The sequence below is a fragment of the Gobius niger genome (genome assembly GCF_951799975.1).
Source record: "Gobius niger genome assembly, chromosome: 4".
Lineage (NCBI taxonomy): Eukaryota > Metazoa > Chordata > Actinopteri > Gobiiformes > Gobiidae > Gobius > Gobius niger.
Window position 1 is genome coordinate 27536021 of NC_136855.1, and position 18262 is coordinate 27554282.

The 18262-nt window shown below is 41.6% G+C and overlaps 2 protein-coding genes across 2 annotated transcripts in view; one reads left to right on the top strand and one right to left on the bottom strand.

Annotated features, from left to right (window-relative positions):
• tox3 (TOX high mobility group box family member 3) overlaps window positions 1-7733 on the top strand; it is a 44671-nt gene extending 36938 nt beyond the window's left edge. Inside the window, exons 4-7 of the mRNA XM_079554568.1 lie at window positions 4408-4671; window positions 4745-4975; window positions 5094-5174; window positions 5367-7733. Coding sequence (XP_079410694.1) covers window positions 4408-4671; window positions 4745-4975; window positions 5094-5174; window positions 5367-6029 — 1239 coding nt within the window. The 3' untranslated portion in view covers window positions 6030-7733. The remainder of the gene's footprint in view (window positions 1-4407; window positions 4672-4744; window positions 4976-5093; window positions 5175-5366) is intronic.
• Window positions 1-18262, bottom strand: part of LOC306961672 (uncharacterized protein) — a gene marked incomplete at its 3' end in the record, with an annotated part of 428593 nt that overhangs the window by 254798 nt on the left and 155533 nt on the right. The gene's annotated exons all lie outside the window — the stretch shown is intronic.

Consider the following 18262-nt stretch of genomic DNA (forward strand, 5'->3'; position numbering starts at 1 on the left):
GTTGCCATAGCTGATTTGTAGAAAGCTCTTTGGTGAATTCCATGTGTAGTAATGCCGGCCGCAGGTAAACAAACTACTGTATCTGATGCGTAGCTTACAATCTGGAAGCAGATGCTGCTCAAATATAAGTTCTTTTAAATGAAAAATGGTTATATATATTTTTTTTAATTCAGTCAACACAGACATTTGTATCGGAAGTCTGGTGTTAAGTGATTTGTCTCAGGTGTACTGTTCTTGGGTCAGACTGTTTTTAATGCAGGCTACTAATTACCATAGACATGCACTAGCCTAGCACCACTAAACTGCATGAATTTAAAAAATAATATTCTCCAGTAATCAACAACACTCTGGAAAACTAGGAAATAAGGCCCTATGTCAAAAATCCTGAAATATCCCTTTAAAGTAAATACCCAAACAATATCATCATTTTGTAATACCAATCCAAAAAGGCATAAATAAACATCTCCACTTTGAGGTAATTGGGGAAAAAAAGGTAACGAAAGTACAAAATAATCATTCCTAGTACATCAACAGTGTAGGATATTATTTCCTCTGTCTCTCCGGTTTCCCTGTTGCACTCTTTTTGTAAAGATGTCAGTAATGCCACTGTGTGCCTTTTGCCAGATTAAACAGAGAGTAGTTTTCTTGTTCACATGATTTGATATGCCTTGATAGTGCGTCGATCTGTGAGAAATATAATACCATAAGTTTGGCTGGTCAAAAGCTATCCAAAATCTAATGGAAAATGTGTGCGCTGTTGCAGAAAGCATGTTTTTCTGCCCTTGCCTCTTATCTCCCTTCCAAGCCACGAAGCAGTGACTTGAGTTGTACATCAATTTAAGAGAGTGGATTTTTTTTTTCACCCCCTCCTCTCTCCTATTCTTTTTTCTTTTTTTATTCTTTCCCCCGACAGCCAGCTATTGTGACATATTGGGTCAGTCAGAAATGAAAGATATTCATGCAGGCATGCAATACTTGTAATGAAGTCTCAGCTTGACCTTCTGCATGATTGATTCTGTAATTTACTTTTCTCAGGCAGCTCGCACAATGGAATGATGTCATGTTAGACGGCTTTTAAATACCCATAATGCTTTGCGAGGAACAGTGGAAGGGGTCAGCGGTTTTTTACCCGGGGTACAAGCAGACGGAATCATAGCGACCAGATTTGTTTTTAAGTCCGGGTTAGAGGTTGGAGGAGCCGTGTGACTTGAACCACAGCATGAGAAAAAAAACATTTATCTTTATGCTATTATAGCCTTTCACAATTCCATTTTCTCATTTGGCTTAAGCACAGACTTGCTGAAAATGGAAGAGGAAGGAGAAAAAAAATAAAATGGTGCACGCTTTTGGATGGCGAGTAAAGGAATATGTGCGGGGCGCTGATAAACTATCTTTAATAGGAATGACCTTTCATGCTGGCGAAAGTTACTGGGGGATTCGTCCTAATAATTACCATATAGATGATTTTACCCCTCTCCTGCCATGGAACATTTCCAAGAGCTCTGGCATTGATTGAATGGAAATTGAACTTGTTAACATTCTTTTCAGCCTGTTACAGCCCTGGTACACAGAGCTGCACCATTCATATGAATTCTCCTTAAATTCTGATTTCCAATATCTTTAAAAACATACTGAACCAAGGCCTGTTTTCATTGACATTGGTGGTGAGATGCTTATCGGCGCACTTGGTGAATACATAATGTACATCCAGCTCCTACTATGTTTAGTAAGGATGTTTTGTTTCGTTTTCACAATTCCCTTTGTTAAAAAGACTCTATGTGAAGTGTTCCCTGTGATGCGTAGAGTTCACGTACACAAACATGCTATTTTAACGTCGCCTTGAGTCAGGGTGCATACACCTTTCATAGGAGGAGAAGAGGAAGACACATCTGGCCACTGCACACTTGAGATAAGGACGTATTTGCAGATTTATGATGACTATCAAAATATCTGAGGTTTGTGCCAAGGCGGCTGACAATACTGCAATCAAAATGCAAATGAGCCGGTGGAGTGACATAAATAAACTCTCCTCTGTTCAATCAACTGTTTTTCTTTTAGCACAATCCACCTCTTTTCAAAGCTCCTTATTGGTTAACTTCTCGCATCTATTCAATGAAGATGTCCTATTCTGTAACATTAGCTTCCATTTTTCTTCCCCCACCTGGAAATCAATGATGCGCGGAGAATGAAGACATCCGGCGTTCATTTATATGATTATATGTCAGCTTTTTAACGGCGGCCCATCAATGGCAACATCCTCAAGGCCCATTTAGAAGGAAATCACCATATTCCAAAACAAATGGTACGACGGGCCATTGCTCCAAGTCAAAATGCCATCATTGGGATTGAACAAAGGCATTATTATACAGATGGCCAGTGCTAATGAGCTCAGTGTGCGTGCCTTTGATGTTCGCAGCCAGTCGAAAGCCAAAACAGCTAGACACTTTGTTCCTCGTAATGCAAATGGCAATAACACTTGGAAGATTGCTCATTGCACATATGGAAATCCACACAGTGGCCACACAGTTTTTTTTTATTGTTATGAGAAAAAAGTCTTCATATTTTTTGATAACGCTGCGTCCCCACAATCTCGCACATGTAAATATAAATCACCTCCTCTCACTTGGCAGATTGCGTTTACGATAAGGTGGAGAAGAATTGCAGTGTCGTTCCAATATGTTTCTGTTGTTGAAAAGGTGTTACAATATTGTTTTGGAAGATAGGCATTCATAAGGTTCTTTCAATAAAGCCCGGTGTGTGGGGTTTTATGATGTGTTGATGTTGGAGGAGATTGAGTCGCTGCCTCTGAATACTAGATGTGCCGAGTGAGAAGAAATCGGCGTTCTCTGTGGCGTTCAAGTCCCCTTTCCCCCTGTGTACACTCCGGTTCATGTCACTTCTGCCGTCCTGCTGATCAGCCTTCTCTCCGGAGGACTGGCAACACCTTTGTCAATTTCAGCAGGCACAATCAACGCTGGCATATTGACTTGAAGATTCATAGGGAAAGATTTTTTTACTAAGCAAGAAAGACAAAAAACAATTACAATTATATTATTTCAGACTAAAAAAAGAAGCTAGTTCAGTCAAATTGTTAGTTTTGGTCCAAACACATTCCTAAAATCCCAGTACTTCTCAGGGATGGGTTTATTAGCACATTTCACACCTTTTCGGGAGAGAGCACTGTAATCTTTACAACTACTAGCCTGCACCAGGCATTTTTAGCATTAGGCGAGGCAAGTTTATTTGTAGGGTACAATTCATTCATACACAAGGCAATTGACAGTGCTTCACAGTTGCATAAAATTACAAGAAAACAGATCAAATGAATCTATAAAATATCAAAAAATAATTAATTACTGTAAAAAGAGATAAAACACTTTCAGTCATCATTTGCACGGGTAAAAAGAACTGTTTTCTGCCTGGATTTGAACATTGTCAGAGTTGAGGTCTGTCTCACATCCTCATGAAGACTGTTCCAGTTTGTAGCTGCATGAAACTGCAGCCTCACCGCGTATAGTCCTGACTCTGGGAACCACCAGGAGACCCCTCCCTAAAGTTCTCAGGGCCCGAGATGGTTCATATGACTCTAACATGTCAGAGATGTAATTTGGTGCTAAACCATAAAAAGACTTGTAACAACCAGAACTGTTTTAAATTATCCAGTTAAACCGTTTTTAAAACTGACCAATTTGGTCCAGTACATCTAAAAAGGAATGTCTTACAAATTATTAAGTGATGTACTTAGTAGGCAGTAAAGTATAATACAGTTTCTAGTATATGTCTTGTTTAGTGTATTACATTTCCACTCAAATGTAACCTCATTATTGAATCTGATTCTGAATAGAATGAGAAAGGGAGAGAAGGATGTCTCGTATCAACAAAGCACTCTCAAAATTACATTGGGATTGAATGGCATGCACTTGGACATTGAAGACAAGTCAAAAGTAGTTCTGCACATTTACGTAAGTGTTCAGTTTTTCGAAAGACCAAGCCACTGCAAGGTTATGAAAGCCTCTTTATTGCATGTGGAGATCATTTATCATGTTCCGTATAAGAGACAGTAAAGACCAGGGACAAGGTGACATGTGATCTGCCACATAACAATCCACAGCCTCCGATGACCCCATTTTCACTGTGGTAAAAAGATACTGCTTCATACAGCGGGGTGTCAGAGTGAGCTCAGGCCATTCACAGTACAACTCTGAGCTCCTAGACCTCTCTGCCAGTGTTATTATAGAACAGCAGGCATTTATAACACACTGTTACCGAGGCTGCCAGATGAATCGCTATCAAATCGATATGTTATCATGCACTATAAACCTTCATTTTCAAAAACAATCTGTAAAATAGCTGTCACATGTCCCCTAAACCCAGCCCTAATTAAGCCTTGTTTCTATTTCTCTTTAGAATGTTGGACCAGGCCATATGAGGCAGTACCCACCTAACCCAGCCATGGTGATGAAATCTCTAATCAACATGAACAGTCACAATGGTATGATGCAGAGGAATCAACTTTCTACCATCAGCCAGTCACAGATGAACGGACAGCTGAGCCTAAACATGGCAGGACCACACATCGCCCACACGTCCCCTTCACCGCCCGCCAGCAAGTCCGCCACGCCCTCCCCCTCCAGCTCCATCAATGAGGATGACCAAGATGAGACCACTAGGGTAAGAATGTGAAAGAAAATTCATCAACATCTTTTGGATTGTCTTGTGCAATAAGTGTCTAATGTGATCGCAGGTGATTGGAGAGAAGCGACCAGCACCGATGGACCCGTCAAAAAAGCCCAAGACTCCCAAAAAGAAGAAAAAGAAGGATCCTAATGAACCCCAGAAGCCAGTGTCAGCATATGCTCTTTTCTTCAGAGACACTCAGGCAGCTATTAAAGGCCAGAATCCCAACGCGACGTTCGGAGAGGTGTCCAAGATCGTTGCTTCCATGTGGGACGGACTGGGAGAGGAGCAGAAGCAGGTACACTTCTGTTCACAGTGTATACCCAGTGTACTGTTAATTAAAAAAAACATCTCTTGAAACTATGATCAGTTTGAATTACCAGTGTTGTTAATGCCTGCTCATTTTGCTGTTTCAGGTCTACAAAAGCAGAACTGAAGCAGCAAAGAAAGAATATTTAAAAGCTCTTGCAGCATACCGAGCCAGCCTTGTTTCCAAGGTGAGAAATATTTTCATCTTCTTTTCACATGAAAAATGTGTTAATGTGACACAAAAGTTGGTCTCATTACTCACTGTTCTCTGTGTTGCTCTATTGTGTGAGGAGGTGTGAAAGATATTTGTACTCCCAACAACGAGTGTTAATGCAACAGGAAGATCGAGTTCATAAAAATGTTGTCTTGTTTTGACACAGGCGGCTGCAGAGTCAGCAGAGGCTCAGACGATCCGCACGGTGCAGCAGACTCTTGCCTCCACCAGCCTTTCCCCAGGACTGGTGCTTCCTTCACCCCTAAACCAGCACCCATCCATGCCCTCTGCCGCTCAGGCTCTCCAGCAGGCCATCCCACGTGCTATCGCGCCCAAGCCCCTACAGATGAGACTAGGGGGCAATCAGATTGTCACCTCAGTCACCGTGTCCCACCAGAACATGAGTCCTGGGATGCCACCTCAGATGTTGGGTCAGATGGGCGCAGGAGGGGGTATGGGGGGGCAGTCGTCGGCCGTGTCCCAGATGAGTCCTCCCATGCAGATGCATCCACAGCAGATGCACCAGCAGCAGATCCAGCAGCAGATGCAGCAGCAGCACTTCCAGCACCACCTCCAGCAGCAGCTACAGCAGCAGCAGCAGCACCTGCACCACCAGCAGAGCCTGCACCACCCAAACCACTTCCACCAACAACAGCTCCAACACATGCAGCACCAGGCTCAGTGTAGCCCTCACTCCCCTCCACACCATTCCCCCGGCACGCCCCACTCCGCCCCACTCGGCAGTCCCCAACCTGCACAACAACAACAAGCGCATCCCTCCCAAATCCAAGCGCACGCCCAGGTCCTGTCCCAGGTCAGCATCTACTGAGCCCAAAGGAACCACTGGACCACAAAGAGAATTAAAAGCATCGTTCCCTGTTGCTTTTCCACGTTGCACTTAAGAAGTGTGTGAAAGATTCAGAATGTTATACAAAGAACCTGTTTATTTTTCAGGACTATAGACTGTATATAGCTGGAGCCAACAATTCAGTTTCTGGATGTGAAACTGTGTATCCAAATTATGTTTATAGAGGTGTCGCAAATATGCATTTGTTATGTAATCTGCATAAAAAGCCATATCACAAAATGATATTGGAGTGTAGAGTTCCATTTAGTTTTTATTTATGTCCTAAGCAAAAACAGGCTGGGTTTCTGACAAATTATCAAGTTCACTCAATGGTGGTGGATGATAAACTGATCTCACAGCCAACTCCAATGCTCTATCTATATACAGACTATGTTCTGGATGGAAATGCACTCGTGTACAGGGGGTAACCTATCTGGGTTTGTCTATAAAATAGGCTGAACTATGACTCAAGTCTGTCAGGACCAGTGCCCTGCAGTTGTTTGTTTGTGAGGTCTTTGAGTTAGTGGACTCCAAACTGACGGGGCATTCAATATGTTGAAAGACGTGTGTCTTTTACTGTTTTATTTAACAATAAAGCTTTATTTATGAGGCCAGAGTTGACAGTCAAGCAGAGCTGGCGGACATTTTGAATGCTACAAAAGGATTTTAACAGCTCTTGTTGTTGGACTGAATGACTTGCTGGAAACCAGTAAATCACTCGTCGGTCTGTGGCCAAACACTGGCCAGTGTATACCAAGACTTTCATTGCTCCAATCTGTTCCTTTTATCATTACACTCACACATTCGTTCATCAGAGGCGTGAAACAATGTGTCCAAACAGAGTGTTATAAGGCTGTGGTACTTGAGCACATTTAAATCATGTCAGAATGCGGTCCTGTCTGGGAGAGCAAAGAAGGGAAAAGGTTTTGAATTTTGACTCTATGAATGAAATACTGAAGGGACTGAGACAGTGGCTGCCATGAATCATTGATGTCATCACCTCATCTGATGTAGCTGTAATCTGCTGTACATGTTTAATAGACCTCCTTATCCACTGCTCCTCGGAGAGTGGAAAACTGGCAACCCCAAACCTTTCTTCTTCAGATGTTTAACCATTAAATTATGCTTTTATTTTGTGTAACAAAGGGGATATTTTGTGCTAAAATTCAGGATCAAGGCAAGTACTTTAGTGGCTGATGTATTTTTACTGCGCCTTGATACCACAATTGTTTTAAAAGAACTTAGCAGAGCCAGTTTGTTGCACTGCCAAAGCCGATTCCCAGGGCATTGGAGGTATTTTTGCCAGCTGTACAGAAGTCCCTAAAGAAGTTGTACATTTTTCATATCACCTGTTGTAAAGTTTGAATATGCGAGGCTTTAATGAAAACATTGTTAACGACCTGTGGATTGCTATATCACATAGTGCATTTCTGCTCTTTTATACTTTTTTATGAGTTACAATAGAAGCAATTCATTTTGTTTGTAATTTGCCTACAGACCTACTGCTTTGGAAAACTGTGCATAGAATAAAACCATATCGTTATGGACTTGGACATGTTTTTTTTCCCTGCTCACAATAAGAACAGTAATTTAATGTTTAATAAGTTGTGCTCGGCCATGAAGACTTATCCAGAGACATTCCATCACTAATATGATAGTAGCCATAATTTTGTATGAAGTATTATATATTTCTTTGTGTCTCTGTTCAAAATTAAACTATCAATCACAACCACATAGTGTATGGCTTTTTTCTATGTTTATTACTTTGTCTTCAGTGCCTATGAAATATTCCAAACAGTCAGGCAGCACTTTATTGAAATTGATTAACACGGATAATCTTATAGCCGTTGGGACACTGCATCCGATACGACACAAGTGCGAGCAAGGAAGTACAAGACAATAAAGCAATAACATCTTTAAAGTTCTATACTTTGTGGGGGTTTCTCGATCCATTGTGGCTCGGCCTGACAATATTAAAAGGTGTAAGAAAAGAACATTGGCGAACTGGCTGCAGGCGATGAGGGTGAAGCCAGTGTGGTCCATTTGTACAGAGATGCTGCTTCTGATAGAGTCACAAAGCACAATAAAGCTCCAAAAACAAGTTGTCATGATGATCCTGTCATTCAGTATACACTCTCTCCCGTTTTTTATAAACCAAACAATGTTCCTTGCAATAAACACAGGCCTTTATTTTTGTCTTGCATTTTTTATTTCCTCAATATTTGAGTGAAACAATGTTGATGCCGGACAAGGCAGGCTTGTAACTGGCACTTGTCTCAATAACAGTCTCACATGAGTGCGCTGGATTCTGCCTCCTTTTTACTATCTTCCAAATCACTTCATTTCCAAGACATCCCCAGGGGTTTGTTGAGCTCCCCTGAATAATATGGCCGGTGGGGGGAGGGAAGCAGGCAAACAATAATTATCATATCTTCACAAAAGGCTGGCCAGAAAAAGCGCTTTTTCAGAAGCAGCCAGCGCATTTAAACACGAGTCCGTGCTTGTTCCAAATTAGCCGAGAAGAAAACCTGCTGTTGCTCATCTGTGATAGGACTTAAATCATATTTTCAAATTTTACTTTGTTTTCAATTAGTCCGTTTTAACGAGGCATTTGTAATTTGGATCAAGGCCCGCTGCAGATTAGCTTGTGTGTGTTTGCGAGGAGAAGATGCCCATTTCTCTGCTGTGAGTGATTGCGGCATCTGTCCTGTCAAGAGTGAAGAGGTCTGCCGCAAAACTGCAAATAAGCAACTGGCAACGGTCTTGAAGTGCTTATGATAAAATGAAAATTAAAAACAGCAAGTGGCGCGCCTGACCTGAATCTTAATACGTTTGAAAAGAGGAAGCGAATGTGTGAGCGAGGTGTCCATGGATACCAAACACATGCTTTAAAAAACACACAGTAATGAGGCCGGGGGAAATGGCTGTTATTATTCTGAACAGATTCACAGCAGAGGACATTAATAATGCATGGAGCTCCTTGTTATTCCATAACCCCTCAGTACTGCGGTCACTGTGTGTACAAATATCTCACAGCCGGGGTTGGACTTATGGGAGCACGGCAATAAAAAGGTTACCGATAGTTTCCAAATAGCCAATGTACACACACTCATTTGCAAAGATAACATACTCGGCCGTAATTGTTTAATTAGAATGGATGGATGAAAATGGTTCTTGTTTTAATAAAGCAGTGTTTCTCAAATATATCACAGCAATTACAAGCTCACAAAATAATTGGGTTTCAAAGTAGCAGTCTCTCAACAGCTAAACTAAACACAATTGAGAATTATTTTCCAATTCCCCAGCACCAAAACGTACATCTCGGAATTGCATTAGTCGGAATTGCATTAGTCCCAGCGGCATTGGAGGATGTGCCAAACACAGAGGGACCAATACCTTCACCTTATATTGAGTATGAAACATTGCGATAGACACAGACGGCATCTTGTCATAGAAGGGGGCGTGGCTTCGACAAGGGGGAAAACAGAATCTTTTGGGAAACTCCTTTTAGCCGTTTTCTGGCGAAATATGAACTCATCTATCGCATACAAATAAAGTCAAGTCTAAATCGGGTCCATATGGATGTTTATTCACAGCAGATTGTTCAGTAGAAGCGAAAAAAAGGCAGACGTAGCTTGCGCTAGCTAGCGCTAGCATTAGCACTGTTGAATCACTTTGCTCTTCCCCATATCTTTGTATCTTTATAGAGTTCGGGAATGTGATGTCATATCGCTAAGCATTATGGGATTAACAGCAATTATAAACTAATGGACATTTTAAACGCTAAAATACTGGAGTTACTGTTCACATTAAATCACTTGGACACCACAGTGTGTTAGATGTATTTACCGGCAGTAACTTAGAAGCTAATGGAGTTGTTCCACGTTTTTTTTCTTCACTTTTTATACTGTTTTTAGCTAATGTTAGTCAATGGAAATGTATGCTAACAGCTGCAAAGATGGCGGATTTCCATGGCAACTATGTATTTTCCCGAACTCTATTGGGTAGAAAACTACATCCATAATTCAGCATTTGTTAAAGTCATTTTTGAATAATTAGAGCAAGTTTAGATTTTTCTCCAAATTGTTTCCCCCCTTGACTGTTTTCAAACATGACCATATATGGGCGATTCCAGAGATGCCTATGTATTGCAGCATGTTTTACAAGGACAAAGGAGACAAATGATAATAAACATAGGCTAAAGCATTTGTAGCCCTGTTTAATTTAGGTGTGAAATTTAAAATAAGTGGAGGGTTTACGCTTGCAAAGTTGAAAACACTCCCACATCAAGTCTGAACCAGAACTATCCAGTGCTGCCATAATTAATAAGGACTCAATTCAATTGAAATAACTGTAATTATCCCAGAGGGACCATTTCAAAGGACAGAAGTAGAACATTCATTCATCAAGCACATGCAGTAGAACATAAAGTCACAGATTGAGGACCTCTGCATCAGACTGAAACGCTTGGAATCAATACACCCAATGCCACTTTTCTTCACTGCTGTTACCGTTATGACGAAATATATAATGGCTACTATGACATTAATCTGTCATTCGACCAATGCAGTCATGAGCATGACCTAATTGTCCGGGCCCCTCCCCCTGTTTGCGGCTTTGTTGCCCATGATGACTAAGGAAAGAGTCAGATGTGGATGCTGGGGGGTGATTCTGTATTTGAATGATTTATTGGATTCTTTTGTTGTTTTCCCATTCAACGCACAGATACAATGTGGCCTTGACAAAAGCCCTGGCTGACACTGACCATCTGACCACTCCGGCTTGCAGAGATGCAGACTTGAGCTTGCAGAGGAAGTCAATAATGTAGGAAATAGTTTTGCATGTTAGCGAAGCAATCCTAGAAGTCCAATTTGATCTTTGTTTACAAGTGAGATTTCGGCCCGGGGTCAAACGGATGATAATGTTTCAGGAATTTTCAACCCCGTGGAAATGAGTTGAACTCGGAGAACCGATGACCTCTCCGATGAATGATGACCTTTGTTTAAGAGGGAGGGGGTTGCTGTCTGCAGTGTCGGCTAGCTGCTCTTTTGACTCCCCTGTCCAAGGCTATTGCTTGTTTAGAAAACTTTTGACCTGTCAGACTAAATATGTACCACTGCCTCCCAGCAATTAAAAGTGCACTCGCAAAGCCGAGTATAAATATTACGATGCACCACGCAAACCCTGTAAGGAGGTTTTCTGAGCATTCAACTTATGTTTCTGTCATTCATACAAGCCGATGTGACTCACAAGTCAAAATCACTGTCATTGCTTTTATACTGTGTTCATCTCTGTTTCTCTGCGCACACATACGCACACACACACACACACACGGTTTTTATGCTTGGATGTCTGGGAGATGATGTTGCCGTGGTGACAGTGATTCAGCCATTGCTCTCATGCCCCTTCCTTTGTTAAATTTAGACATAACGTCGCTGGTGTGTAACAAACCTCAAACAGATTAGTAAGCATCTGTTTCAGCACAACTGCTAAATTGCAATGAGAGTGTATATCCCACAATCAACAAAACAGCATTTTCTTAAGCATAGAAATGGATGGCAATTATGTAGCTTTAAATAATCATGCAGTGAGTAATGATTGGTCTTTGAAATAAATAAAGGATTCGGGCTTAGTGGTCAAGACACTCACCTGACAACAAGAGGGCTCTGGATTTCATCCTGCAATTAAACGTGGCCTTTCCTTTCAGAGGAGGTTCCTTCAAGGTGCTCTAGTTTCCGCTATATATATATTTACTGTAGACTCTGAATAAGTCATTAAGCCTTCCTAGTGCCAAGCTTGTATTGTTATTTAAAGCAGTACTAAGTAACTTGTTTACCTTAATAAATCCTTTCTGTAGTCCCTCTGGGGGTAATACAAGTGTAAATGGGATGATTTACTTTCATCTCCCCTGGTGTCTCTGGCCAGAAAACCACAATTGCAACTTTGCTGCCTATGGGTCAGAGGCCCCATTACACACTAATAGAGTTTGGGAAAATCCTCCACTAGTTTATAACTGCTGCTAATCCCATGATGCTTAGCAATATGACATCACATTCCCGAACTCTATAGAATCACGAAGAAGAAGCTAACAGGCTAACAGGCTAACGGGCAAAGCTAACTGTGGGCTAGCGCCACTTAAACAGTACAGCCAAATTTGAGTGAAAAAAATTATCTCCATTGTGTAACTGGATGTACAATATCCCTCTCTCCCTTTGTCTTTTCTGTCAGCATAGTATTTACTCTCACGGACAATTAATGAGTAAAAAACCAACATGCTAACAACAAAATAAGTTGCAGATTTGACTCCACTTAACATTACCACTTACAGACACATGAAATACTGATAATTAACGAATGGCTGTAAATTCTAAAGTGTCACATACAAAACAATCAAAAACAGCTTTTCAAACCATTGCAATTGTAGCTTGTAAGAGCCACGTGCATGTTAGCTTTCTGTTAGCTTCTCTTCGTCGGCCTTCGAGCACCGTAGTGTATCTGTGGGGTAGGCTACTTACCAGTGCCGATGCGGTCAAGCTTAAAGAAACACGTTCTTCCATACTGTGATATGTTCTTACCTGAGTTAAGTTGATACGTACCTGTCTGGTCTTTGCACGTGCCCGTGGAAGAGCTTGGTAGCTTCCAACTTCACCCCCGTTTGGAGCTATAGGAATAGGCTGGGAGAGGCCAAATGCTAACATCTTTGGTCATTTTGTGTGACTGAGGACACGCACAAAGACAGGACATGTACGTATCAACTCGTCTAAGCTCAGGTAGAAACATATCTCAGTATGGAAAAACAGTGGCCTGTTCCTTTAAGGATGTCCCACAGATGCAGGGTAGTGGGTAGCACCGTCAATGTCAATATTTGAACTGGACGCCATGGGTAAAGGTATGGGGATGTTTTAACATAACAGAATCGCAACAGCAAGACCTATCTTCAACTGAATATTGATATGTCTCTCAAGTCGCCACAATAAGTAGAGTTCTGTTGCACTGTGGCTCAGAAACTCTTGGAGGAGCCTTTTAGGATGCTTTGCACAAATGCAAGTTACAGTAGAATGTTGTAATTACAGAAACGTATAACCGTGCCAAGTCAATTTGTATTTACACTGTTTAGTTCATTTCCCCGCGGTTTGTTGTTGTCATTTTTTCCCCCCGCTCTTTTTTGCCACATCTCTCTGCAGTCTGCCACTATACCCTGCTCACACAGATCATAAAACACCAAGTTTATTGAACAAAACCGTCAGCGCGACAATAGCATTTGCCACTGCTGCTGAGTCTTGCCTTGTATTTAGCTGTCCAAACAGATCAGACGCCTTCAATCCTTTCCACTGCCGTCATTATGAAAAAGCTGTCAGTGTTTGGAAAAGCTTTTTTTTTTATTGTGACACATAATCATGCCCCAGAGGTTGACAGATGTCTTTGGGAAAACAGTTACTTTTTATTTGGACTTGTTTGGCTCGCAAATGAAAGCGGTGCCACTTTTCTCATTATAGTTCATCAGGGTTTTATAGTCCGTGAGCTCAGCGGCAGATCACTTTTCTCTCTCTCTCTCTTTTTTTTTTATGCAACTTACTTAGCCCCTGTTAATGTGGGCTATTACGGCACCAACATGTTTCTATGGCGACCAGTGCGATAACGTCTACCAGGAGACTTCAATGATAGATTACGCATGCACGCTATGTCACATCTAATTAAGTTAAACTGACTGTACAACACACAATGCCATGGAAATCAATAAATATGGATGGTGCCCCGAAAAAGGACCCCACCCCACCCCCCTTCCGACACCTTTACTCGAGCTTTCCTTTCTTTCATCCCCTTAAAAGTGTGCGCGCGACAGTGGGCCAAGCCAAGACAGATCATGCCACTAGGATGTCCCTTCTGCTACAAGAGGCAGGTGCTGCGTAGACACCATTGAAAAGTTGGCCCATTCAGTGCAACTCCTCTAACGCTCTATTCATGCATAGCAAAACACCATCTGCTCCTGTTTTGCCCGGAGCAATCACAGCTGACCAGAAAAAAAAAAGGGAAAAAAAAAAAAAAAGAAGGAAAAAAAAAGAGGAAAGAAATCTATGATAACAGCTGTTGCCAAACAAAAGCCAAACAAAAGAGGCTAGGAAAAGGTTAGCGACAGAGTTGGACGGGGCAGAAATTACAAGCCGGAGTGAACGGACAAGTGCATTAACGGTGAGTGGATTTGGGATCGGGAGACGGAATTACACACAGGTACAAAACCAGTTCAGAAAAAACAATGACAAGTGCATGATGAGTGGTTTTGTAAATATAGGTAAATGCTTTTTTTATTTCCCCTGAAAATGCATTGAAATTTGACCTTGTTGTTGTCTCCTAGCAAGATGCACGATGAAAGCATTTGTTTAACTAAGTGGTGCTTAAAATCCTGGTGGTCATCCAACGCAGAAGTCTATATTTAACAGAACAGACTGTTGCTTTTTACCATTGTTAGTTGGTCCTTTGGGTGAAATTGCAGAAATGAGTCATTCATTCACCCCAGACTGTTTAATCAAGTATACAAAAGCAAATATAGTACATTTGACTATTCAAACATTTACCTGGCTCTACTTCTACGACTAAAATGGTTTACTATGTGGGAAAAAAGTGCCCCATGCAAATACGCAAATAGTCAATGGTATGGTAGGTCATTGTGGCCATTTTGCAGGCTGTCTAATAATTGATTATACTTAAACATAATATAGATCATTATCTCTTAAGCTGAGTCATGTTTCCCGAGCCAGTCACAGGCAGCCAAAGCAGGAACACTCTTGCTGCTGCCCCCAAGCCTAGACAAACAGTCAGGAAAGACATGCTGTGAGACACAAGTTTTGACTCTGGAGACATGCTTCATCTCTTTGTCAAATATATGCAATACATTCCAATACAAATCCCAGTACAATGAGAAAACAATCTGATCCAGGTCACTTTGGTCCCTAGTGTAAACGTAACCTCTTTGACACTGCTACATGCTGATATAGAGCTATGTGTGGTATCCAGCCCACGCTCCGCGCTGCATTGTGCTGTGATTGGCACGAGTTCCTTAACCCCGTGAGGCCGGGCCTGATCTAATGTATGGGCGGCTGACCTGGGGGAGGGGCTAAGAGCGAAGGTGAAAGAGCCGACAGCTTGCATGCCTCCAGATCTCAGCTGCCAGAGCACAACCATAAGCAAACCACTGCTTGATCTATACATGCCATTGTTCTCCTAACCCATGTTGTTGAATTAATTTAGCTCTATTTGTGGTGACACAGTGTCCAATTCTCTATCTGACACTGTAGAAGTGTGAATGTACAAAGCATGTAACCTGGGGAGGGGGATCCCCGGATGTCAGAGATTGCAGGTGGTCCTAAGAGCTTTGTCTAGTCAGAGGGTCAGGTCATCAAACATATATTCAAGATAATTAAACAGTCAACAAAATTCGCAAAGAAGACTGGGAGAGAAACCGAAGTGCAAGAAAAACATCTCAATTTCTGTTTATTTGGCTTATGTTTATTGACGACCTCAACAAAAGTTTGGATATCCTTAGGATACTTCATAAAATGATACAAAAATACACGGCTATTGCAAGAAAGTAGGTTATAAAAAAAATGAATCATCAAACCTTGGTCACCATGGGAATAATATAATTTAATATTGTATAACTCCTTGTGCTGACAAAGAACAGACCTGAATCTAGCTGCATTTGATTTGAAAAGAAAAGTGATTTATATCTTGCTACACAGCAGATTTCTTCTCGACTTCTCTGCTAAAAACACTACACAGCAACAAAGCAGAGTTCTTTATTTGATGTAGTCGCACACTTTTAAACAGAACCTATGACGCTCCCGGAAGCAGCGAGCAGTGAAAAGTGACATTTGCAAATGCATTTGGTACCTAATTTGACTATGGAACATGCAAAAATCTGCTCAACCTGAACCCAGATGCCTGGAGAGATATCATTGGTTAAGCTTTATTTACAAGCTGAAGCTCTACCTGTGGCAGTTGAGCGAGCTATTTGACTAACAAATATGTCTCCAACACGTTTGCAGTTGCTTTCACTCAATGGTTTGTAACATCCTGCAGCTATTCACATAAGCATAAACAAAAGTAAGGGTATGAATTTGAGAGTGGTTTGTCAGAGTGTGTTTATAATTGTCATAATCAGATTGATGTACAGCATAATATCTCACCTAATGTCTTTAAGGCTAAATGGTGAACAGTTTAACAAATCGGAACAACGATGATTAAATATTTGAATTAATTTATATAGCATACCCATTTTAAGAACATTTCCATACCTGTAATCTTATCGAGATGACATTGACTTGTAAATCTCCTTTTAAAAATGAATAGATTTGGTTTATATTTAATGGTAGAGAGCTGATACAACTTGTTATTTTGTTCATCATTTGTGAAGTTCACAAGCTGCAGGAAAGGCTCAGGAGCTCTGACTGGCCTGCTGGATGCCTGGACAGTGTACCATGCAGTTGTAATGAAGTGGGCAGTGACAGGACTGAAGACAGGCTCCAGCCCCTCACCATTAGACGTGGTTTGTCTCCAAACTGATCCCAGTCCTGTGGTTTTATCAGTTTAATGCCCAGACAGTGTTCATTATTTCTTGGCCAGGAGGGTCAGTGTCTCTCCAGCAGAACAAGTGTGGCTTGTGTTTCTGTCAGAGAGAGGAGAGGAGGAGGCGGGCTTAGTGCTTGACCCGCACAGCCATTCAGCCCCTTCAGAGTGATCCATTGTTCGGGTTGTCTCTTTGTTCGGGCCCTGTGGAGAGAGCAGAGGGGCCAGGGAGAGGGGAGCCAGGGAGCAGAGCTGGGTCAGTGAGGGTGCCAGGGGTCTGCGCTGGTCCTCTGCACATTCACACCTTTAGGGCCTCATAACCGTTCAAAGGCCCTTGTGCCCACAATGTTTATCATAGGAGCAGTGTTGTGACATGGACACTTGTCAGGGTCAACTCAGCAGGCAGTTAACACATACACAGACATGGTTACACATTTGTTCAGTGTATGTCACAGCTGTAAATGACAAATTAAAATCTGTATAAACCTAATCCCAGGTCATTTATATAAATACAGTAGCAGTGTCATCTCATTTTATGTGATGATATATGTTATTTTTATATGTTATAATTGTTTTGATTAAAATTAGACGGTGTAGCATAAATAGCCTATACTTGCTTGACACAACTTGTGTTGTGATTATAGTCTCAGGAGAATTAGCTTAATGCAATTTAGTGACAACACAGGGCTTATGAGTGATAACCATTATAATACAGTGGACTCAGCCTACTTAAGTAATCAGCCAGGCTTCAGCAAGCTTTTGTTTACATATACCACGGCACACAAAGCATCGTGATTAGACAAAACAATTTAATCTGCACTTGGCAGTCAACCAAACCAACCCAAAGAGCATTGTATTAGCGTTGTATTACCGTTATTAATTAAAAAGCACTATTGTGATGTGCAGAAGATCATGTCTGTCGTAAATGTATGAAAACAGGTCAATATAGGGAAATAATTCAACCGTAATCACTCTGTTTATTTGTTTAGTTACCAAACATTATAAGTCATAAAATTATAATTGTAGGATGTTCCCCAATGTGTAACACAGAGCATGCAATGTTTTAAAGATTTGAAATTAACCTCTATAATCCTTAATAGCCAAAGAATAATTATCTAACAAAAACTTCCAAAGCACTCTTGTTTTTTTTAACTACTTTTTCTGGAAAATACTCTCCATTCTATCCACCCCTTAATCAAAACCCACATTATGGAAGAGCGCCTTTGTCAAACACTGTCACCGATCTGCATGCTCGAGGTCACTTGTCACTCTGGGGCCTGTGGGGTTTGTCTGATTTGGCTCTCTGGGCAGCAGGGCCGGCCGGAGCGGAGCAAAAGCAGCAGCTGAGTAAGAGGTTCTTCTATGCAAACAGCCCACTGTGGCCCGCTCACATCAGCTGCTCAATTTGTCTAGCTGCTCTTTGGAGTGAGTGGGGACCGGATCCTCGCCGGCCTATTTATCATACCAGTCCTAATGTGCTAATTCTGTGTTCATAATCTGAGCCAGCATCATCGATCACCATCCTCTGAGCTGGCCCCTCCCCCAGGTGCAGCCCCCCCCCGAATCACAATGTGGAAGGGGGTCATCTCCAGCACAATGGCCTAAATTCACCATTTCACTGTGTAACAATATAAATGAGCTGGTTCTGCCAC